Raw genomic sequence first — 26,407 nt, forward strand, 5'->3', positions numbered from 1 at the left:
ATAGGTCTTCATGGTTGTAAACACTTGAAAGCAGTGAACAAACACCAGATACACAGAGCACCTGCATACTGTAGCACAGCAAGCTATGCAGCTAACATCAGCTAATGTTTGGTTGTATGTTAGCACACTGCTAATGTTAGCTGCCTGTTAACATGCAGAGTCAGACAGCTATAGTAACAACTCTGCTGCTACTTTACAGCTAACATCACAATAACAGCAGATATTAATAAACTAGACAGTGAGCTGAATGTCCAGACAGGTAACATTACTGTTTATGTGAAGCACAACAGAGCTGATGTTACTCACTTGTCCGCTTTTTTTCTCAGAATTCTGAGTTTAAAGTCAGAATTCTGACTTTTTTCCCACAGTGGCCCTAATCCTTTTCTCGCTCTGGCCTCCTCCTTTTGACCCGTGCACACGCATGAACGCTTTGGAGGACTGAAAGTGCCAAAATGAAATAAATAAATACACCATTAAATAATTACTTAAATGTTAACTTAAATGTCATTAATTAATTAAATGTGTCATTAATTAATTAAAATTGGAATTAAATACATAAATGTTTTATTAAATGTGTCAATAATTAATTAAATACCAATTCATTGTATGTAAAAAATATATTTCATTATTTCACTATTTAATTAATTATTTCATGGTCCTGTGTTGCAGCGCACCATGAATTTATTTTATTTGTCAAACTCACCCATCAAAGTCAGTGAGCGGATTCGTAATACCTGATTGGTTACCCTGCACATCAAGTCAAGGCATATCGATTCCACATAATGGATTGATGCAGAGCTAGTGAACACACTCCTAAACACTGGGTGGCGCTACTCACATCTACGTTGGTTTTAGATACTCTGTCAAACAAAACTTTTTCTTCAACGCTAAAAGTCCAGAGCGTGCGAGGTGCAGGACAAGATGGCTTTAAATCTTGCCCGGAGCTGCTGAGAGAAGCAGCAATGCATATCCTGCTTTATCGTCAAATATAAAATCAGGGAGGCCAAAATTTCACAAATGAACATCATACTGCATTGAAGAAGGCTTTAAACTAGCGATTGAGACCATAACCACATTTTGAAAACCTTTACTGAGGTTAGAAATCAAGTGAGAAGTTGGTGAATTCTCCATTGACTTGTATAGAGACGGAAGTCCTGGTTGCACATCAGTCTGCTATGATTCTTGATCAAACTTGTACAGTCTCTACATATGATCTAAGTGCATCAGTTACAGCAACTCCTGGAGTAGTGTAGTGTGTTTCAACTGTAGTATGCGATTTAGAGTATGTGAGAAGTTCCCGGATGGTTTTCTCCAGAAATGCAGAGTATGCATCAAGAGCTGACTACTCACGTCAAATTACCCAAGATGCAATGTAACTTCAGAAAAAAACCCAAAATACAAATGTCACAGATCACCACCTCGATGGTTTCAAGCAGTGACGGACTGGGATAAAAAAACGGCCCTGGCATTTGCACCCACAAGCGGCCCAACTCGCAGATGCAGACCCAACGCACGGAAAGAAGCATTTTTGATAGCCCCAATGATGGTGCAGATAAACTCCCATACTTTAAACAACTGCATAAGAAAATTGCCATATCAATGCACAAATAAACCATTATGAATAGATTGTTAGAGCCAGCCGCTCCATAATAAAAACATTTGTCTTACCGTCATGCAGTTAACAAATTGCGAAGGAGCCTGCTCTTTTCCGCAACCCGGTCGATGACGTCATCTGAATCCAAGTTCATAAGGATCAATGCTGCTAGTGTTAGCGCTAGCTGAGGTTGGAGTAACATTAGCTTGAAAAAATGAATCCAATTTGGCGCATTTTTCACCCTCAAACAGCAGCGCTTTCTTGATCTTGTCTCTCTTTTTCTCCGCTCCCCCTTTCTGTCGCTTAGTGCCTCTATTCATTTTTTCTAACCAGTTAATCGTATAATCACCACCACAACCAATCTACTGAATGACTTGACCACCATTAGTCCAACTTCCAACACACAAATGCGCAGACGTGATTTACTACACTTTTTTACTTTTTTACTTTTTTACGCGATTTACTACACTGCCATGAAATTCCCAGAAGGCATTACTTCATTTTAATTTTCTCAAACAATCAAATACAAAATACCAGTAGATTTGTTTTATTTCAAACCATGAACATTTTTTAAAATCCTAACAAGAAATTTCCCTTCAAAAGTAAAGCAGGCTGATGTAAAACTTGAAATACACCATGACTATGATGTATACAGGTATGTGTGGTACCAATCAGGTCAACAGTATGCAAAATCATAAGAGATATGAAACCTATAAGCGCGTCGGGAACTTGTTCAGCATGCAAGAGAGAGTGGGCTGCGTCAGTGCCACTAGGGGCCGCTGTGATCAATTTGGCGTGCTTGGCCGGTCGAGACCTCTGCGAGGCCGTTCTGGCATCTGCCTAAATGCCAGACCGCCCAGTCCGTCCCTGGTTTCAAGTTAGCTATAGCGAGGGTATGTTCACTTCCTGTTTTCAAAATAAAAGCACCAATTCTATCGTTATGGTTTTCTTAATAATAAAAGGCAACGGGTGTTTTATTTTATGAAAATGACCGGAAGTGCATTACCGAATTTGCAGGAACAAAACTTTAAGCAGGTGTTATTTGGACAAATTAGCGCCACATTGTGGATCTAAAGGGCTACTTTCTCACCTAAAAGGGTTAGAAATGTCGATAAAGTGGTATATTTGCAGAGTTAGACCTAAAATGAAATCCGCTTCAGCCTGCTGATTTCAGCTCGAGCAGGGAGGAAGGCATGCTACTTCAGACCAAAGCAATGGATCAGGCTGGATCAGCGTTAGCCCCGCCCACTGACTTTGATGGGTGAGTTTGACAGATAAAATAAATTCATGGTGCGCTGCAACACAGGACAATTCATTAATTAATTAAATAGTGAAATAATTAAATATATTTTTTACATAAAATGAATTGGTATTTAATGAATTATTGACACATTTAATAAAACATGTATGTATTTAATTCCAATTTTAATTAATTAATGACACATTTAAGTAATTATTTAATGGTGTATTTATTTCATTTTGGCACTTTCAGTCCTCCATAGAACGCTCTCCTGTCAAAATGAATTGCCATTTGACTAAAGGTGCAGATCCGTTGCCTTGATTGGTTGATAGGTGGGCGCATGGGTTAATTGGCAGGTCAATAAGCTACGTGCTGATTGGTTGTTCACTCAGGCGTAAATAAATAAATAATAAATTTCGTTTTGTGACTTGTAACTTCAATGTCGCACGTGGAAGGTAGGAAATTTGAGTGTCTGTCGAAGAAATGCTTGCACAGGCATAAATTATTTCTACAGGTACAAAATCTTTATGGCCCTAGTTTGATCCCATACACGGTCTGCCTATTGGTAATCTCTAGTCTAGTCCAACTGTACGCCATCCACAGAACAAGTACTCAGTCAAAAATAAAACTACCAATTGGAATGACACAAAACATGTTCAGTTGTGATATGGCTCTAAAATGCAGCTATACCCATGCCGTGTACCTCAACACTACAGCTGATCAAAAACTGAAGAAAACATTGAGGAAACACATACATACAACTTTAATGCACTTCAGGACAAACACATCTATTTCCTTTTCTTACACCTTTGATTTGATTCTTGATTGTAGAATGTCCATCTGATTGTTCCCTGCACTTCATCTTCAACTGCTCACAGTGTTTAAAACAACATTGAAAATCGTAATTGCGCCCCCATTTCATTTCATTCACAGTCATTAGAAAATGTGTTTTTGTAATATGGGTAAAACCAACCTATGAATTCCAAATGTGAAGGACAAAAAGCAGCACATTGCTGTATTGATTTCAGTCTTTCATTGTTCCCTCAGCCTGCCATGTTTTCACTAATCATTAATGCAACCAAATTTAATGGCAAACACTTGAAGGCCACCTGTTAAGTTTGAATTCTCATTGGAACCCTTTTCTTTTTTTTCTTTTTTTTTTCTTTTACTGTGATTGATTTTATAATGTTCTTTAATTACAACAACTGACCATATCAGAGAGGAGATTATTCATTCGCTGCCTAATGGATATTGATCTTGGAATCTGTGCAATGTTAGTAGACAGCTTCAGGCTGATATAAATGTGTGAAGCTGTGAGTATAAAGGATGAAAAGAGTGAACCAGCAACCATCCCTCCATTCATCAATCCATCCATTGATTTTGTGGTAGAAGCAGCCTGAGCAGGAATCCTTCTCTACAGGCTCCAGCTCTTCCTGTGGCTTCCTGAGGCATTTCCTGCTTATATAGTAGATACTGTCTAATCCAGGGGTGTCAAACATGCGGCCCGTGGGCCAGAACCGGCCCACCAAGGAGTCCAATCCGGCCCACTTTCCTTCCTGTCTTCTTTTCCTTCCATCTTTCCATCCACTCTTTCTTCCTTCTATCCGTCCTTCTTTCCTTCCTTCCTTCCTTCAATCTTTCCTTCCTTCCTTACCGTCTTCTCTCCTCTTCCTTCCATCCATCGATCCTCCCTTTCTGCCTTCCTTCAATCTTTCCTTCCTTCCTTCCTTCCATCTTCCCTTACTGTCTTCTCTCCTTTTCCTTCCATCTTTCCTCGCTTCCTTCGATCCTTCCTTCCATCTGTCCTTCCTTCCATTTTTCCTTACCATCTTCTCTCCTCTTCCTTCCAGCCTTCCTTCCTTCGTTCCTTCCTTCCTTTTATCCGTCCTTCCTTCCTTCCTTCCTTCCTTCCTTCCTTCCTTCCTTCCTTCCGGGCCACATCAGATCAAATTGGTCTGTATTTGGCCCTTGAATGAAGATGAGTTTGACACCTCTGGTCTAAGCCCTGTATTGTGCCTTGTGGTCTCCTCCTATTGGATCTGAGCGCCCAAGAGGTCAAATGATGATCACCTCAAATGATGCCAGGCAAACTCCCACCCACACTCTCAGAGCTCTGGCACTCTGTGATTAATCAGTCATGAATTCATTATATCATGTTATGGATTCCTGCAACTCATACTGATGGGTAGGTGATGAAGTTCAGACTGACAGGTAAATGGAAAGCTGGACCGTTGATGCACAGCTCCAGGGTGACTAAATGAGAATGGGTGAAATTCAGGACAGGGGAGTTAGGGGTGGAGGTGGGTTGGTGGGGTCACGACCTGCAGTACATTACATTCATTGGTATTTCACAATAGGATTGCGCCGCTTTGTTCTGCTGCTAAACCTGTGCAAATGAGAAGATAACATCTCAGTGCTCCTTTGCTATTTGCTTGTATGTAAATTAGATAGTATACATACACTTGGTCCCCTTTCTATGTTAATAAGCTTCATTGGAAAACAAAAATTGGAGTTTGAGTGAAAGCATTAGCTTCTTCAGAGCATCAGTGGTAATTGAAGCATCTCACACTCTCTTTAAATCTTCAAACTTGTGAGGCTTGAGTGATCTTCAGTCTTCAGTCAGACATTAGAGAGGATCAAGTGGGTAAAGGCTGGTAGACTTATCTCTGACTTTCAGCTACTTACAAATAAAAAAGTCCTGGCAACATTGATGGAGCTCAGGATTCATCCCTAAGAGCTGCTTTATAAGCAAGCAGCATAACAAGCTGGAATCTGATTGTACCAGCTGACCTGTGTACATGTGTAGCAGAACACAGAAAATTAATTAGCGTCACATCCTGACTGATCTGGTGTTAATGAAGTTACTGCTGCTGTGCTGCATGCATAAATGCCTCTTTCTCAGTTTGGAGATGCACTTATTGTTTCAGCTGTTGTGTGTGATGCTGCATAAGACCAACACTCACTGAGTATGAGTCTGACTTGCAGCTGAGAATGTGAAGACAGTGCTCACTGCCGTTATATAAGGACCAAATAGTTTGCAGCAATGGCTCTGGGGGCCCATACCCCCATAGCACTATCACTGCCCTGAGGGACACAGTCAAAAGCCTTCTCTAAGTCCACAAAGCACATGTAGACTGGATGTGTTAACTCCCATGACCCCTGAAGTATCCTCGCATGGGTGAAAAGCTGGTCCACTGTTCCACAGCAAGGGTGTAATCTGGATTGTTCCTCTTGAATCTGAGCTTTGACTGCAGCCTACTTTCAAGCTTCCTAGCATAAGCTTTTCCCAGGAGACTGATAGTGTGATCCCAGAGAGCTGGAGCACACCCTCCAACTAAATCTGTAAACCTGTTTATAATCTCAAATTTTACTAAATGTATCAGTAATCTGATTACATCCTTTTTTTATTTTAATTCTTCTAATTAAGAAACTCTCTTCTATATATTCCATTTCACATGTCTTTAGTCTTAGAGGTATTCAGGACCAGGTTTCTGTCTCCTCGTTGTCTCAACTCATTGCCCAACTGTTTTGTGGAAAATGAATAAAAAATAAATAAACAAAAATGAAATACCTGCTGCCAACAATGAGTAAAAACACAAGAATGAGTCACATTGTTGCACTGGATGACATGTTACTGAATTACCATAGACACACACACTGTAGTTTATTTTCATTCACAAGTGCACAGTTTCCTCCTGTTTTCGCAGTGATGGATAAACACTATTGGCCATCTGTTTTAGACACAAAATTATATTTGTGAGCTATTTTTAAGGATTCTGAGGGAACCAGTGCGCTTTGAGTTGAGAGACTGAAGACCCAGGGCTTGATTAATCAGCTAGCGGGCCAATTAAATCACCTGAAATATTTACAATATTAAAACCAGTAAGGGGGCATATAAATGTCCTTTCTAGTCTTTACGACCACTCAAAGCACTTAAAACTCATTCACCCATTCACACACATTCACACACAAGTCAGGAAAATATGCTGGTGGAGCCTGAGAGAAACACAGTATTTCTGTTCTCGTGTATAATGTAGTGTTTTTGAGCCGAGAGATCTGCTAAAGTCAGTTTGAAATTCACATTGAAACCACATTTAAGTTTAGATGTAAAGTACTCAACAGAGTCAGACTGTCTGTCTCAGCTGGGAGATCATTCCAGCAGAGGTAGGCCTGCTAGAAAAAGACCTTGCAGCTTCCTGACTTCTTTCTTTTAACTCTGGTAAGACACACAGGAGACCTGTACTCTGAGAGTGGAGAGCTCAGGATGAAATATAAGGCTGAAGGAGATCAGATGGTATGAAGGAGCTTACCCATTTAGGATTTTATGAGTTAAAAGCACCCCAAAATCTAATCTAGCATGAACAGGGAGGCGATGAAAGAAGGCTACAATTGTTGTAATAAATTGGTGTTAAGAGGAAAAAATGCAGCATTGACCCAGTGGCCCTCAACAATTTAGCCCCTCAATGGTTTTTGGTTCATATTTCCAAACATTTTTACTAATAATCAAATTTGAAGAACAAAACAATGTCACTACTAAATCCAATAAGTAGCTGTTGTGGACATTTTATGATAGTTAGCTTGTAAAATGACCTGCTGGATGAGTAGCTCAGAAAAACTGTAATATGACTGTAGAAATGTATTGAAAATGATAAAGTCTTAATTTCTGTAACCTGCAACAAGGTCAAAGATGATTCTTTCATTTTGAAAACGTAATGAAAAAACAACCTCACCACTAGATGTATTGCTCGAGCTTTTGTAGATTTCAGGGCCTTGTTATCCATTTTCGTAGCATTAAACGGTTCAACAGTCATTCTTTCATTCAGAACACATTCATACAGTTGAAGTTACAGAGACTAGTGTTCAAATATATTTAATGACAAACATTAATAAATACATAAATAAACTAAACATACATGAGTTCTCAAACAGTGAGCAAACCAGTCAAACTGAAGTGCAGTGCCAGTACTGTGTGTTTGATTAACCCTTACAAACTGTTCATATTCTGACTCATAATCGGTTTCTACATCAATTCACATAAATTCCTCATCAGTCATTAAAACATGTTTACGTAATCTTATGGAAAAAACTCATCCGGGTCCGTTCCATAAAGCAAGTTCAGAAAACCGGGCCTTATTATCGAACACCTGACTTGAATGAGCCTAACAAATGAGATCAGGTTAAAGTGGTTCCATAAAGACTGATCCACGTTCATGGAATCAAACTAATTCAAGACAGGCTCAAGTATTCAGACTAACCCTAACCCATTCACAAGCAGCCCATGATATCGAACACAGATCAAACAGATTCAAAATGACAAAATCCAGCACAAAAAGCCACAGAGCAGCAGCAGTCTGCAGCAGACACTTCTGCTGGAGACATATGAAGAATTTAAACATATGATCACAAAAAACAATACATAAAATCCAAGAGAACTAGGCTGGCAGGAAATTGCTGATGGATTGAATGGGTCTGATCTGTCTCTGCAGGTGTGCTCTGGTTGCAGTGTCCAGCAGACTATAACAGCTCCTAAATGTACAAGCTCCTCAATGAAGGGACATGCCAGCACTACTCAGCTCAACTCGACTCAACTCTACTCCGTTTGGTACCAGGTACGTTGTTTTCCATTACTTCATAGTACCTCCTCAACATGGGCTGGGTCGTTATCATCATGCCACCACACACAGGAACGTCTGCACCTTGTTGAAGGACCACAGTGTAGTTTTGAGCATAGGAGCCATGTTAACTCGCGTGAAACTCGCTGTAACTATTGTTGCCGATATTTAAAAATGGCGGGTTTTGATTCTTGTGTGGGATGGCTCATGACTCTTCCAGCAACTCTTCTAACCAATAAGTGGACGGCAGTCTGTTGACGTCACATTTAGTAACGGCTCGGCTCGCTTGGAAACTCGCCAGAGCAGCTACTAAAGAAGTACCAGGTACCAGGTACTATCCCTGATGGAGAGTAGAGTCGAGCCGTATAGTGCTAGAACTGTATACACTGTATATACAGAGAAACAGCGTGTTGTGGTGGTTATGTAGAATGGACCTTAATCAACTAAGAGAAAAGGGGAAACGCCTAGACATCCACTACACACGTCTTAGTTGACTTTTTAGACATTATTTTAAATGTACTAATCAATAACCAATACCTTTAAAACAGCGCTTCCTACCAGGAAAACAGCAGTTACATTTCATTTTCATGATTGTGATTAATGAAGCCATATAATATATGAAATCATCTCTTTTCTTTCAGGCTAAGCAGCAACTCAGGCTAAGCCTGACAAGTAGCCTGGTCCAGACCAGGTTAGTTTGTCAGCATAAATTGCCAGACTAACGAAATAAACCTGATTTATTTGGTAATCCTGCTTTATGGAATAGGGCCCTGGACAACATTTTATAGAATAAGATGAATACAATAACATGTCTTAATGATAATCTTTGAATGTTTTAATAAACTTTGCATATATAAAAATGTGTACCAACTGCACACACAAAAACAAAAATGAATTTAATTTCCATGTTTGTATACTGTGTATATAGTGTTTTTATACTTCTCACATGTAAAAGTGGGTAAAATTGACCCTGAACAGTATGTAAGGGTTAAGAAGTTGATCAAATGTTTGGCAAAAAATAATGCTGATTGTGTTCATTGAAATATGTTACATGGGGCTTTCAATGTCCTGCTTAAACAGGATGTGTAACATTTAAAAAGCCCTCAGACCAATAAAAACACACTTTGGTTTTACAGTGCAAACGTCTCTGTACATGACATAAACTGAACTAAAATGACAGCTGTGATGAGGTTTACTGAACTTTTATTTTTTGGCCTGTGACCTTGTCTTTAGCTCCCAAGATCCTCTTAATAACAGCAATTAGAGCTATCAGGTTGTCATGAGAATGTGAGTACCTTTGTGCTCTGCTTTCAAGAACACAGAGGGAGCAACAAATACATCACATACAAATGATATGGTATACTTTGAAGCTGTAGACCAAACTGATTGCAGTCATATTATCATTAGATTACAATCACCATGATATATTACTTAAAAGTTCTTTTAATAAAGGGCCAATAAGCACATTTCCATTTCTCAGTGGAAATGATATACATTTGAAAATAAATAAATAAATAGTAGTAATAACCCCCCCCGAAAAGTGTTTATGCTTAGCTGGATGAAGACTTCAGATATGTGTGTAGTAATGAGGAAACTGTAACAGTCATCAGATGAATATGACACTAACAGAAATATCATTTCCATCACATTTTTGGTTCACGTTTTTAAACCATGCAATCCCTTTTAAAACAAACATTTCCCTTCTTAAAAAAACAACTGAATACCTTGTTATAGCTTAAACACTTCACACAAATATGAACTTGGAGATAGTTCTACTTCAAGATGAGGTCATTTTGCACACAGTGAGTTTCTTTCTGCTTGTTTCCATGTGCCTGATACCTGGCATAAACGTACAGGGGGCTACACTATGCTTATTGCCCTCCTGGCAAAGATAAATCCTGCAGTGTTGACCATGGTGGTGGATTAGCAATCACACACCTGTCTGAACTGAAAGTGTCTTCCCTTACCAATACCTGACCCCCCGCCCCCCCATACCAACCTCATATCTCCTCCCTGAGATACACAACCTACTCACCTCACTATGCTCCATGTCAACCAACATTGTCATTGTTGGTGATATGAATATACATATTGACAACCCTTCCTGTCATTTTGCAGGTGAAGTCCTCCTGAATCTGACTGTTTTGGTCTTAAGCAGCTTGTTGGTGTCCCTACTCACATCATGGGTCTACTGGACCTTGTCATCACTGATTCTGCCCCCATCAATAATCTACAGGTCTATGATCTGTGCATGTCCAACCACAATTTGGTCTCAATGGATTTGACATTCCTGTCACCATCTACTAAACCCAAGTGTCTCCTAGAGCTGGAAGAGTATTGACCCAAACATCATGAGTATGGACCTCCTGTAGGTCACCTGCCCAGCTTCTGCTTCAGTAGATTACCTAGTGGCACTCTGTAATACATCTCTGAGCACTGTCTTGGATCTTCATGCTACTTTCAAGACACATGATGACAACTTCTCTCTGTTCCCTGGTTCACTGAATAACAGCTGGACATCCTAGAGCTATGCTTCACACTGCATGGAGTTGTCAATGACCTAGTGATGGCAGTTGATAAAGGGTCCCCATCCCTCCTGTTTCTCCTTGACCTGAGTGATGCATTTGACACTGTGGTCCTTCCTTGTTGATAGGACAGATGTTTCACTGGGAAGAAGCAAGTCTAGATCACTCCCCATCATGTTGATCCTCTATATGCCCCCACCACCCCTCCCCCCTTTGGATGTGTCATCAGCATACAGGGGGTGCAATTTCATTGCTATGCTGATAATACCTAGCTGTACATTAAAACTGCCCCAAGCCCTTCTACAGCCATGTCACTCCTCAGCACCTATCTAACGGACATAGAGGCCAGGATAAGCACACATTCCCACTAGTTAAATAACAAAAAACTGAAGCGCTCCCTTTTCCATACCTCATCTGACGTTTGACAGCCAGGACCATCCCCCCGTTTCTCAGTCACTAATCTGGGTTTATTAATGATAATTTAAGACATATATGCAAAGACATATATGCAAAGCCCCTTGTTACCGTCTGTATGGGAGCTCACTTAATCAAAAACATATTTAAAGTCTCATCTAACCCTGTCAGATGAAAAGAAACTTGCCCATGCCTTTAAATCCTCATGACTGGACTATCTTCACAGGGCTCTAGTACACTTCAGAACAGTGCTTCCAGGATCCTGATGAGTGTGAAAACATGAACACATAACACCAATTCTGTTTTCATTTCACTGGCTCCCTGTTAGGATTGACAACAAAATCCTGCCACTCACATACAAATCTATCAATGGAAATACCCCTCTTTACCTACAGGGTCTGATCACATCAAAAAACTTCCACCTGCACCCTCAGATCTACCAACTGCTTGCTCCTCTAGGCCCCCGATACTAAGCTCTGCACCATAGGGGTTCGAGCCTTCTGTGGAACAACCGTCAAAAAGGCCTGAAACGCTTTCTATGCAGGAGGGCTTTTTCATCTTAACTCTTATCTTCTATGTTGCATGTTCTATGTTATTAATACTATAGCAGTGTCTTCTGAATGAAAAGTGGGTACAAAGTAAATGTAATATTATTATTATCCTTTATTATTAAATCACCTAGTTAGGTACAAACAGGGGGTCTTTATTATAAGAGTCCAAATCTTTTGGAGGGAGTTTGTGTGAAAGAGGTGTAATGGAAATTGTTTTTATTCATCTTGTCTGAGCAAATGAGTAGTTATGTTGTTTGATTAGATGTATGTGTGTGCGTCATAATCTGTTGACCATGCCATGAAATGCTGATTTAATGAACATCATTGACCTTTGATGGAACATCATGTATGTTATAGTCTACTGATTAACTATTGTCCTGATTGTATACACGTGATGACGTGCTTATTGTGATGACATTGTTCTGATGATAGAACAAGGTCTTCTTTTCTATGATAATGTATTGTATATAATCTGACTGTTTACGCTGCTCCGGGCTCGCTTTTCCATCTCACGCCTGAGACAGAAGGCGTCCGTCTGCAGACGACTGAATAAACTAGAGAAAGACAACGTTACCGGCTTTGTGCTTCTTGATAAATAAAAATTGCCAGAACAGTTGGCGTTGTCGGCAGGTCACCCGTGAGCTGGCGTTCGGGACTCAGCGCTGCAGCTTAAGTCTGTATACAGCTGGAGTCTGGGACTCCAAACACCTCAAACCTCCCTGTCAAAGAGGGTAGAGAAGTGGGGGACCTGACACGTGAGAACCGACGCCCACTCACCGGCGTGATCGAGGAACTTTTTCTGGCACACAACCTTGTCTTTCTGGTGAGTACAATCAGTAATAATAGATCCTCACCACCAAGGGTGGGTGTAATAGACGTATTAACAGGGCAGGTGCTTACCGCTGTAGGATCGCTGAAGCTTCGGGGGTCTGGGACCTTAGAGACTGTAGCAGACAGTCCGTGTGCACATTAAAAAAGCTTTGAATATTACCATCAACGATCCTTTAGTTTTAGGTTTAAAGTTCTAAGAACGTAGGGGTATGGAATATTTTTACTTTTCACTATACTTGTAAAAAAAAAAAGAAAAGAAAAAGTGAGGAGTTTAGTAAAAATAACACAATTAAATTAAAATGAAAACTTTAGAGAAAACTAACAGTAAAATATCTACACTAAATTAACCGGAGTAGCAATAAATAATAAATAAAAAATCCAAGGTCCTTACAAATCCACCTAAAGAGAAGAAGCAACTAAAAATCTAAAACAATTTTTTTTTTTTTTTTTGCCACAATGGGCTCTAACAGTACCAAGGATGAAACACCTGAAAATCCACCTGTAATGTCTTCTCCCAATATTAGGTTTATGATCACAAAATATGGTGAACAAAGTACTGACCAACTTGGAATCTGGGTTCAAGAGTGTGGGTTTCCAGCTACGGGCAGTTTTAGCCTAACACAATTAGAACAATTAAAAATCCAACTAAAAGTAAAAGAAGAAATCAGTCAGGAAAAACAAAAAAAAAAAGGGGAAGGAGTTCAAAGCTAATTGGGGAGCTTATACTTGTTGGCTTGATGAAGCCAACCTCAGGGACAGAAGACAGAAAAAGGCAGGGAAAGGTACACTAACATCTGCATCTCAGTGCCTCAAACTAGATCCCGATCTGGACTCTGCTCCGCCCAGAAGACAGCCAGCACCAGCTGTGGACCAAGGAGAAGCAGCCAGCGCTCCGGGGGCGATGGCAGCTGCAGCCGCAGACATAACACCACCACGGACAGATCCAGACCCGAGGGTGGGACAGAGATTTCTACCTCCACCATACGCCACAAAATATTGTGCACCGCACACCCCTCCTCCACGGGATGAAAGCAGAACAAGACAAGGCACCGCTTTCAGGTCAACAGAAAGCCCCTTGTTGTCAGACTCTATGCTAATTGCACCAATGGTTGAAGTAGCTGGGGGAGACGGAACCGCTCAGCTTAGACCATGGACATACAGCGACATGAAAGAAGCTGCCACTCACCTCCCCCCAGTCCAAAATGGGGGAGATGAGTTTGCAACACAATTGGACATTTTCTGTCAACAATTCAGACCATCTACCAATGAACTGAAACGACTTCTCATGATCCAAATGGGAAACAAATGGACAAAGGTAGCTGGGAATTTCCCAGAAGAAGAACAAAGATTGACTAATCCATTGTGGACACATGTAACGAACAATCAATATAGACAAACAGTGACTGAGCTTTGTGACAGAATAAAAGCAGCTTTCCCTCTAAGATTGGATATGGGAAAGATATCAGCTTGCAGACAGGGGGATAATGAGACTGTGTCTGATTATCTCACTCGACTCACAGAGGTCCACAACACACACAGTGGCCTCCAAAGACCAGCTGACATAGGGGGGGCTAACCCAATCACCCCATGGGAGGCACACCTGCGGGACCGCTTCATCAATGGCATCCACCCAGAGATCAGTGCGATGGTTAAACGTAACTGTCTGACATGGGACTATGGCCACCTCGAGACGGTTGAAAGACATGCCGTACATGCAGAGAAATTCCTGAAAGAAAGAAAAACACAGAAAACTACACAGCTGACAGACAGATTGCAAATGGCACAGCTCGCAGTGTTTGAACAACAAGCTGGAGGAAGGGGGCGCGGACGTGGGCGCGGCCGCAGCCGAGGACAGCACAACAAAAGACAGCGTGCAAACCGAGGGCCACCTGGCTCTTGTTTCATATGTGGAATGATGGGTCATTGGGCTAAAGACTGTCCGAGAAACAACGAAAATGAGAACAAGACACCGCAAGGGACTGCGGAAAAGACTGTTGAGCTCATTCCAGACACACATTTCCAAACAACCACAGAGGTAAAAGATTTCTTTGATTCATTTTTCGGCAATCACATTTTCATAGAAGACGTCTCTGAAATTCCTGAGCTAAGTCAGGTACCATCATGTTTATGGGCACAGCACAAATATGATGTAGGACTGATTAAAGGTGCCGAACCAGTTGTGATCACACTAAAATCCTCATACAGACCATGCAAAAATCAATATCCTTTGAAAAAAGATGCAGTCGAGGACATTAAACCAGTGTTTGAATCCCTCCTTAAAGCAGGAGTAATAGTTCCATGTGAAAACTCTCCTGTGCGAACACCAATCTTTCCTGTAAAGAAAATCAGAGATATTGGACAACCTGATGAATGGAGATTTGTACAGGATCTGCAAGCAGTAAATGCAGCAGTCCACGCGCACGCACCAAATGTACCAAATCCACACACAATTCTTTCTCAAGTTCCATCTGACAGTAAACGGTTCTCTGTTGTTGATCTTGCAAATGCATTTTTCAGTATCCCAGTGGATAAAGATAGCCAATTTTGGTTTGCTTTTCAATTTGAGTCAAAAATGTACACCTTTTCTAGGCTCTGTCAAGGCTACACTGAATCTCCAACCATTTTTAATGCAGCATTAAAAGACAATCTAGATTCACTTAATTTGCCAGCTGGAAGTGCACTTTTGCAATATGTGGATGACCTAATGATTTGCTCTCCCACACAGGAAGCCTGTGTCCAAGACACACTCGCTCTCCTGAACCATCTGGCTGATAACGGTCACAAGGCCAGCTTGTCAAAACTTCAGTTTGTTTCAAAACAAGTCACTTTCCTGGGTCATGTGATCACAGCAGAGGGCAAAACCCTCTCACCCAAACGAATTGAAGCAATCCAAAACATTCCACAGCAATTCCAAACAAAGAAACAGGTATTGAGTTTTTTAGGAATGACGTCATATTGCAGACAGTGGATCCCAAATTATGCAGAAATTGAAGCGCCATTAAGTGCTCTCGCCCATGGGAGAGGCCTTACAGCAAAAGATAAAGTCATTTGGACACCTGAGGCTGTAAAAGCTTTTGTTGATTTGAAATTGGCATTACAATCTCCTCCAACATTGGGCCTTCCGGATTGCACCAAACCATTCACACAGACTGTGGGCGTACGGGGTGGGTACATGACTTCAATATTGACACAAGACCATGGGGGACGACAGAGACCTGTAGCCTATTTCTCATCAAGACTTGACTCGGTTGCTACAGGACTTCCTACATGTCTAAGAGCTGTGGCAGCTGCAGAAAAAGCTGTGATAGCTTCACGTGACATTGTAGGCTATGCTGATCTCACCCTACTGGTACCACATGCTATTTCAATGATTTTGCTTGAACAGAAAACTTCCCACCTGTCAACAGCAAGGTGGCCCAGATATAACACAATTCTGCTTGATATGCCTAACATCACTGTTAAAAGATGCAATGTTCTTAACCCTGCAACTCTTCTCCCTACACCAGACGATGGACAACCACATGACTGTGTGGCAGTAATAACTGAAGCTTGTTCCCCCAGACCTGATCTGCAGGACACACCTCTGCAGAACGCTGACCTGGAACTGTTTGTGGATTTCTCAGCCTCGAGAAACTCAACAACCGGTAAAAACCAAACGGGCTTTGCTATTACAACACTACATGACACAATTGTTGCACAGCCACTTCCCTCAAATTATTCTGCACAAACAGCAGAATTAGTAGCGTTGACAGAGGCTTGCAAGATTGCAGCTAACAAAACAGCCAACATATATACTGACAGTAGATATGCATGGGGAGTGGTACATGATTTTGGCCGCCTTTGGGCCAATAGAGATTTTTTAACATCAACAGGCAAACCTATAGCCCACCATGCGATGGTTGCTGCACTTCTCGATGCTGTCCTCCTTCCAAAACAGGTCGCTATCTGCAAATGCCAAGCACACACAAATAATGATGATAATAATTTCCCACTTCTAAGCAGGACTCAGCAGCAGTAGCCAAGGCTCTAATCAGAGAAATAATTCCTAGATGGGGAATTCCAGGTAAAATCTCATCCGACAATGGTACACCTTTCGTGAGCGCAGCCCTTAAGAGCGTGGGTGAGTATTTCGGCATTGAAATGAAGCAACATTGTGCTTATCACCCAGCCAGTGGAGGGGCTGTTGAAAGAGAGAATGGTACATTGAAAGGAAAATTGGCTAAATGCTGTGAGGAAACTGGTTTAACTTGGACAAAAGCACTACCGATTGTTTTGATGCACATGAGAGCTAGGGTCAGAAGCAGAAATGGCCTTAGCCCATTTGAAATCCTCTTTGCACGACCAATGAATACAGGGATTGGACCGGTCAAGAGGCAACTCCCCCACACCAGCCAGTGTGAGGATGAAATGTTGCGTTATTGTGCAAACCTGTCCTCTGTGCTTTCTGATATTCACAAACAGGCTAAGGACGCCCTACCAACTGCCACGGAGCGAAAACTACATGACCTGGAATCTGGAGACTGGGTCGTAGTGAGGGATCTGAGGAGAAAGCGCTGGAAAGCACGCAGGTGGAACGGACCTTTCCAAATCCTCCTCACCACGGAAACAGCAGTGAAGGTCACAGAGCGGGCCACCTGGATACACACCAGCCACTGCAAACGGGTTCCTGAACCCACAGACGAGATACCATCAAGCGTGCAGAGCATCAGTAAGTGAACCAACGCTTTCCCCCGCCTTGTACTGAACGTGAAGGAGGGGTGTGGTTTAAAGTAGGACCACACGTTTCTAGTACACTGATTACGGGGGTAAGCTGAGGCACCACGGCTGATGCAATGACGCCAACGAATATACAGTGGCGCTGGAGGGGTGACAGATGTAGAGGAATTTGCAGCATATTCCTGCTCACTGTCATCATCGTCCTGCTACTGCTCCTGCAACAAGACACATCTCAGCCGGAACAACAACAGGGGGGTAAAAACTCAAACAGCAGCTGCAGAACATCCAACTGCAGAAAGAGGAGAGAACTGCTGCCTGAGTTTACTCATCCCCTACTGAAGCCCGAGGAAAATTCTTGGTACGCTGTAGTACTATCGACAGCCAGACGGATTACAAATGACAGCTGCTATGTCTGCACACAACTTCCTCACGTGGTGGGAGACGCAATACCTGTGACGCCAACACCATTAAATGTTTCGGAGACACTAGGCGTCATGGTAGCTTTCACCCTGGGAGTTTCCCTGGAGGACCGGACTGTGAAGGACATGGCTAAGAACATCGACATGTGCAACATCAGCATCGTCAACTACGGGGGTTCAACGGCGAGATTTTGGAACATGACACAGGTGAAACAACCAGGAGTTCACCAATCTGTCATGACTACAAACCCCACCCAACAACAAGGGTGACTGTTTGTTTCACTAGGAAGTGCTTCACTGAACAAGAGCACTTCCTGGGAATATCACCATGCAAGCAGGTGGTTACGGCTACCTGTGGGACATGGGGTCATGATGATACGGCCTCATGCAAACACAAAAGACCATACATTGCCTCTTTGATTCTGACGGACACTGTTAGCTTGAACCGCCCAGGTAATGACAATCCTGTGCTCCTGCTGCCCTCCGGTGACGGCTATGGATCACTGAGACAGCATGTCTGGGTGTGTGGACGACATGTTTACCAGTCTCTTCGTCCCGGATGGTGCGGTACCTGCTATCTGGCAAAGCTAATGTCCTCTATTACTATTCTCCCCACACTAAACCACGTCCACACTCATTATGCTCACTACTACCAACCACATAGAAGGAGACGCAACACGGAGAGAGTTCTAGAGTGGCAGAAAGGACTTGGGGGATTCTTTCCCTTTTGGGGAACTGTGAACAATGCTTTTAAGATTGACGACTTGGCAGTGGATTTGGAGAATCTGACAGCCCTTGTGTCAGCTGGGTTTGCTGCCCTCACTCCCACTGTCCAAGGTATCCGAAATGTGGCACTGCAGAACAGAATGGCATTGGACATGATGTTTGCCAGTCAAGGAGGAGTCTGCCACATTATCGGTACGGACTGTTGTACTTACATTCCGGACATCACGGACAATATGACTCATGTTGTCTCACACCTGAATGATCTGTTGTATGAACAAAAGATCAAAGACTCTGTGAATCAAAGTCCATGGCTATGGCTGACCCAGGGAGGATGGAAAATGACATTACTGAAAGCATCGACACCTTTGCTTGTTACCCTGACAGTATTTATGGTTGTGATCTGTTGTGCTATACCTTGCATTAAAGCTTTGGTCACTTCATTGGTTAAAACCTCTGTTGGGCAATTCATGATTCAATCTGAAGGTGATTCCTCTCTGAACTGGGTTCCACCCTACGCTGACTTAGATGATTTTGACAGTACTGTTTAATCTAGTATTGCTCAATCTAGCAATATTGTTTGCTTTGATTACTTAAGACAAAAAAAAGATGTTGTTAATCAGATTTTTTTTTGATCATTAGTTTTGAATTTCAATGATTAATGTTTGTTTGATTAATGTTTAATTTGTGAGCGTAATACGCTCAAATGGGGGAATGTAATGGAAATTCTTATTATTCAACTTGTCTGAGCAAATGAGTAGTTATGTTGTTTGATTAGATGTATGTGTGCGTGTCATAATCTGTTGACCATGCCATGAAATGCTGATTTAATGAATATCATTGACCTTTGATGGAACATCATGTATGTTATAGTCTACTGATTAACTATTGTCCTGATTGTATACACGTGATGACGTGCTTATTGTGATGACTTAAGTGTCATGTGATGTCTTCTTTTCTATGATAATGTATTGTATATAATCTGACTGTTTACGCTGCTCCGGGCTCGCTTTTCCATCTCACGCCTGAGACAGAAGGCGTCCGTCTGCAGACGACTGAATAAACTAGAGAAAGACAACGTTACCGGCTTTGTGCTTCTTGATAAATAAAAATTGCCAGAACAGAGGCTAAATACAGTGTTACACTGCTGTTCACAGACATTGAGGAGTTATTTGGTGTTTAAAGGGCAATCCATGTATTAAGTGTCTGTCATCCACCTTCCTCACAGAACAGATAAACTTCCATTTTTATCAAATATAATAATCCACACTGGCTCCACGAAAAACGGGACCCCCTGCCATTTTTTTCCTTTATGCTCTGAGTCTTTTTTTTTTCTCAATGGTGCATTTAGTGAAGCGTCATCTCTACAAGCAGCAAATCACACACATCTTCTGCTGTTTACAAGCACTATTAATGGTACTGATCAAGGCCCCCAGTTTTGGAATGAGCTTTCTGATTTCAATATACTGTAGCTATACTTCTCCCAAGCACTAAAGAGAGAAGAGAAATACAATAAATGAATGAATAAATAAAACAACTAAATAAATGTTGATTGCTTCCTGTACACTGTGAAGACAGTTTGTCCTCTCAGCTGGTCAGGAGCTGCTTCTGTGGACAGAGACAGTGAACGCAGGTTGGAGTTTCAGATTGGATGTACAGAATGCTTCAGCAGTGCTCACACACCACTCATGTATCGCTTTAGATGTGGATTCCCAGTAAGATGAAAAGGTCGATGTTCCTGTCAGTGAGTATGGAGTCTCCTGTATCTGTCAGGGTGCAGTTTAGGTACATTTGGCTGCCAGTTGTCAGTGGGGGTTGTTGAGCACACCATTAGTCATAGTCAGTTTGCTCCACCTCCTCTGACTGAGGAGTTTACGATTCTGTTGAACCTTCACTCGGACGTCAAAAACCTCCTGAATGGCTTTCTTGAAGCAATGAAAGTTGTAGTCAATCAATCCTGTGAGGGACAGACAAAAGACAGAGACAAGTCTATCACAGGTTACAGAGATAAAGACTGGACATGCTAAAACTTTTTAAAATTCCCAAAAAATGAGATACTTTTTTAATGTAAATAACATCCTTAAAATAAGTGCAATTATTTATTTACAACATTACATTGCCTCTGTGGTGTTTAGCATTTCCTACAGCAACTTACAGGAAGTGAACTTTGCGCAACCTGGACTCCGTAAGCATGACAAACACTCAAAATGAAAGTCTATGCAACATTATGCCTTAAGGGCAACACAATGTGTCTAAGATGAAAAAGAAATGTTTTTTTGATTTTGTACACCTCAGACAAGCTGTCAGTCATACTAAACAATTACTGACCTTCAGACTGACTGAATCTTAACTACTCTTGACTGCACTGGAGCTGTTTTTTTATTCTGTTTTATCTGCAGCGTTCTTTTTTTGTTTATTTTTATCTTATATTTAATTTTTTTAAAAACCTATTGGTATTTCTTTATATTATCTCGTGTTTTCTTGTGCCATTTCATGTCTTATGTAAAGCACTTTTAATTGCAAAAACTTGTCCTAAGGCAACTTGTCTTGCCTATGGGATTTTCACAACACCAGTGCCATGATGTCACAGACTCTACCTCATCTCCTCCTCACCAACAGGTGTGTGTGTCCTCTCAGATCTCCTCCACACTATATTTATATCGCCCCTCAGTTTTCAAACAGCCAACACATACAGGGTGATGTTTCGTATTTCACAAAACCATCTCTTGCTGAGTTTAAACACAAAGACATGCAGAGAGCATATTAAGCAGAAAATAACCGACAGTTTCAACTCATGGAATGCATCTGAGATGCTGCACAGAGTACAGGGTCATTACACACAGCTGTTCACACACACACCTCTACACTCATCACACTGGTTATTTATAACCACACACACCTCTACACTCATCACACTGGTTAGTTATAACTCCATATTCTTCATTTTATGAATTAAATGTCAGGTTAGCAGCTCATCAGCCAACTTCCCTTTCAGCAAATGTAACTCGTGTTTTATTCGCATTGCTTGGTAAATGCACTGTTATAATAGCAATCCCCGAAGTGACAGCGCTCCTGGCTTTTAAAAGAACCTCGTGTTATGCCCAAAACACACCTATAATTAATGAGAGGACTAAAGTCCAACCCTTTTAGACCATGCGCTATTTTGACCATTTTCATCAACCATCATGACCATTTTTCTGCCGTTAAAATATCAGAAGTGGATTGTGACACGCCCTGAAGGCACTTACACCACACGCTCCACGCTGTGAGCTATAGATCGTTGAATTGGGCCCAGTGAGTTATCATTTGCCTTTAAAGCTGTTTTTGTCCATCATGTGATCTTGTGTGCACATCTGTATCCATCCACCCAACCTGACTCCTCCTGTTGAGGAAGTCACCATACACTGATATCATCTGACCTGCATCACTTGTCCAGGTCATAAATACTAGAAGGACGTAACTACACACTGTATTCACCACATATACTGTTATTTTTATTAATAAAAAATAAAAGTGAATAGAAAGTTGAAGGAATAAACAGCGTATAGCCTGTGCTTCTCTGACTTGGCAGGCACACTCCTCTTTAGATGTGAGGCTCAACAGTAGATGATCTCCATGGGGACTACTCAAAGGAAAAATAAAAACTTCCATTGTCAGTCACTGAGCATTACTCTCCTCTCATTACCACGCAACATGAGGCAGACTATAGAAGTACAGACAATGTGAACAAAATGGAGCTAAACTGCTTGTAGGAGAGAATCAGCTATCATGTAAACACTGCACACGTCATACTAATCTTATATTAAATACAATATGATGGTAGGGGACACATGGAGACTCTTTACTCTTTACACATAAATGTGAAAACAGGTTTGTATGATGAGATATGATTGTGAAGAATGTCATTAGCTGTATGTGTGGTCATTATTCCTGAGCAATGCTGCAGAGTTCATGCATAATACACCAAATGATTAAGGTGCTTTATATAATCTGGTAATGCATTTGGCAGAATTGAACTGATTGTTGGTTAATACTGCAGACACATTCATAGATAATTTCAAAGTCACAACTTTCCTTTTTAAATACAAACTGAATCATCTTAATTCACAGGAAGTTATGGCTCTATATACTGTAGATTATTTGATTTTTTCAAATGTGAGCGGCTGGTGATTTTAAAGAGGTACTGCACACTAAAACATGGGTTGAAAATGGTTAATCTGAAAAGGCGAGGCCAATGCTGACATACAATGAACTGTTTGTGAAATTTGCATAAATAATAAAATGATAACGCCTGCCTCCCCCAGCCAACTCTCATGGGGGTCTTCATCTGTGACTGTCTGCAGTAGGAAGAACGGCTGGCTGTCATAAAAACTCCTCCTCGCATCTCACCATGCTGGTAAAATCTTGATTAAAAATATCACCTGTTTTTCTTGCTGTAATGATTCTTCTTGTTCATACTGACCATTAGAAGATCCCTTCATAATGTTTACAATGGAAGTGATGGAGGACTAAATCCACAGTCCTCCTTCTGTGTAAACATGGATATAAAAGTTGATGTGAAGCTAATATGAAGCTTCAGTGTCCAAATGAGTCAAATCTTCATCTTCTATGTTTTAATGTTACAGTGTTTTTAGTAGCAAAGTCTTTTTGTTACTATACTTCCACCACAGCTCAACAGGAAACACTAAGAGGGAATTTGATGCTAAAAAGACTGTAAATGCATCAGATATCACTTGATATGACTAAAGGCAATACATGAATCGTCTATATACAGTATATATATATATATATATATGTATGTATGTGTGTGTGTGTGTGTGTGTGTGTGTGTGTGCGTGCACGCGCTCTGTGCGGGATCTCGCGCAACCACATGGTATTCGAATGGTCGCGCGACATTTTGTGAATGTTTACAGCTTTAGCAGTAGCAGCAGAGTAAAAGCCATCAGGTAAGTGTTATTTTAATAAACTCCTGGTGTGCTTACAAACTTTCCAATGCAATTTACCAGATACACTTTTGGTTCCATTAGCGCCTGTACTAAGCCATTCGGCTGATGGCTCTAACTCCACCAATTTGTGACCAAATTTTTAAAAAGGGCTGAGGCGGTGTTTAGATAGACATAATGGTGCATATGACGCTACGTTGAAATTACGCCAAACCATCACATTAATGTTTGGATTATAACTGCCTTATCATGGGCGGCTGTGGCTCAGGAGGTAGAGTGGTTGTCCACCAATTGTAAGATTGGCTGTTCCGTTCCCGGCTCCACCAGTCCACATGTCCATGTGCAAGATTCTTAACCTCAAATTGCTCTTCAAATTGAATGTGTACGAATGGTTAGTTTTCTCCTGTAGCGGACACAGCATCAGTACGGCTCAGAACATCATCAGACTAGAGTCACCTTTGACCCTCAGATGAGTACATTGGACCAGGTTTAATATAGAGACTGACAGGGTCTCTCTCTTAGACAAACAAAGATCCATTAACATTCCATGGAGCAACCAAAAGTAACAAGAACTACATAAAAGTAACGAAAGACAGATTTTGGTGTCTCTTTCGGACGTCATAATTTATCGGAGAGACTTCACTCCCCCATTCTACCATCAGATTGACCGTCATAAATTCAAAGACACATTCCTGACTGTCTCCTGAAACCACACAGAGCATGAAAGTGAGAAAATGAGTGTTAAAAACTTAAACAAGAACATCTTAGTAAAAAGTATGGTTTAAACAATACCAGTTACTTATATCATTATCAATTACCTAAAGAAACCTCCATTGTAACAGCTATTACAGCGATCACAGATAAATGTGTATTTGAAGAACTGTCATTATACTTTCTCCTTTCATATAAAAAGGTTGGTATGAGAAGGTTTACTTAATATGAGAAAGTGTTACACTGATGTTATGTTTACATTATGGTGATAATCAATTATCTATCATGGAATAAGTAGAATAACAATGTGTTATGCTTGATCATATTAATCCTCTTCAGGTTTTAATGAATGGCAGCTTGATGAATCAAGCTGATGTCATATCAATGCCAGAATAATACATCCTGTGTTCTGTGTAAATAGATTATAATATGCATTTTATGATCAGGATTAAATACTGAATGAATGATGATGATGAAAAGTCTGCCAGCAGACAACTACCGAAGCCAGGCAGTCTGATGGAAGGCCAGCTGACCCGGACCATCCTCACCCCGCCTGGACCTGCGACGCTGTCTGAGATCTTCCAATTGGTGTGCGTATGCGTGGTTCTGAAGGACGGACAGCTGAGACCCTCCATGGATGAAAGTAGGATCCAAATATTGCATTAATCAAGGATTGATGTCAGATCGAGTAATTCAAATTTTCTTTAAAAGTAAAACTCAGTTAAACTTACAAGTTTTCTTAGTTTCCACATAATTACATATCCTTCATTTAAATTCATCATTCACCATCATCTTTCATTCATGTCGCTATATCGAGTAATCTCTTGAATTCATATTGCATTGTATCATTACATTTATTTATACATCATTTATTAGTAGTGTGTAGTTAATAAAATCCATAAAACTCAGTCAATTGTGTATGTCTATTCTTTGAAGTGATACAGGGGATCTATTGAACCGTAGAGCCATGAACTTTAGATATTTGACTGATTCAGAAATGTATTGATTTATTAATTATGATTTATTGATTTATTCATTGGCTAATCAAACAAACAATTTAGTAAAAATCTTTTCCTTCTTAAGAAGGTGGTGCCCCTGATTACGAGAGCTATTTTTAATATCTTTTAATAACCATAATTCGCTACACTCCTGATGATTGGTGCTATGAATGTGTGTGAATTGGTGAATGTGACATGTAGTGTAAAAGCTCTTTGAGTGGTCAAAAGTGCTATATAGGTACAGTTCATTTCCCTTTAACCATTCATTGTAAATCAGGTGTGTTTATGTTTATGGCTGTACTAATAGCCACTCTGGAAGGAGGAGTAATATCATATAATAATGTCAGACAGTCTCTCCTGGAAGACATTATTAGTGTTGCACTCTGTAATTCACATATAAGTCACTTTCACTGGCATTTACTTAAGCTCTGTGTTAACAATACTATATGTAGATACTATGTGACTTTTTGAAACTGAACTGAAGAAATTGTAAATACTTGTTGTGTGTTCACTTCACAGAATCAGTAATCAGTAAATAAAAGAACATCTTGTTTTCCAGCTCAAGTTTGCAGAATATTTGCACCATATGCTGATAGGACTCCTGGGAACTGGTGTAAAAACTGCAAGACGTCAATCAAACTAAATGATCATATTTGTGTTTGGACTACACCTCCAGATGGTTGCACCAACTAAAGAAGAAAAGACAGTGCAGGTGTCCTTGGAGAGCAAAGACTTTTTTGGTAAGTTGTTAAAGGACATAATTGTTGATATACTCAGTGATTACTGTATATTCCACTGTAGTATGGTCTCTTTGGACATGTTGGATGCCATTTGCTCTAAACTATTTTTTACAGGTGATGACAACAGTGCAGAGGAGTTCTCATGTCACATTCTGGCAGCCTACCCAAAACTGAATGACTGTAGAGGGCTTGAGATATTAAAAGTGTCAGGGATAACCAGGAAAAGCTTCCTCTGATGCCATTGCACTTTTAACCAGCACTTTAACCAGTACAATGGTTTTTATTAGGTCATGTTCTCATGTGTTTTTATGACAGATTTTAGTATCCATATTTATTTTGATTACATATGGTTTATTATCTTGCTATTGGCTTTAATTTACTCTTTTTGTG

The 26,407-nt window shown here is 40.8% G+C and overlaps 1 protein-coding gene across 1 annotated transcript in view; it reads right to left on the minus strand.

Moving 5' to 3' along the window:
• Positions 1–20,346: 20,346 nt before the first annotated feature.
• Positions 20,347–26,407, minus strand: part of rragd (ras-related GTP binding D) — an 89,831-nt gene continuing 83,770 nt past the window's right edge. The window contains exon 7 of the mRNA XM_053335361.1: positions 20,347–20,582. Coding sequence (XP_053191336.1) covers positions 20,431–20,582 — 152 coding nt within the window. The 3' untranslated portion in view covers positions 20,347–20,430. The remainder of the gene's footprint in view (positions 20,583–26,407) is intronic.

Source organism: Scomber japonicus, chromosome 16, assembly GCF_027409825.1.
Source record: "Scomber japonicus isolate fScoJap1 chromosome 16, fScoJap1.pri, whole genome shotgun sequence".
NCBI lineage: Eukaryota > Metazoa > Chordata > Actinopteri > Scombriformes > Scombridae > Scomber > Scomber japonicus.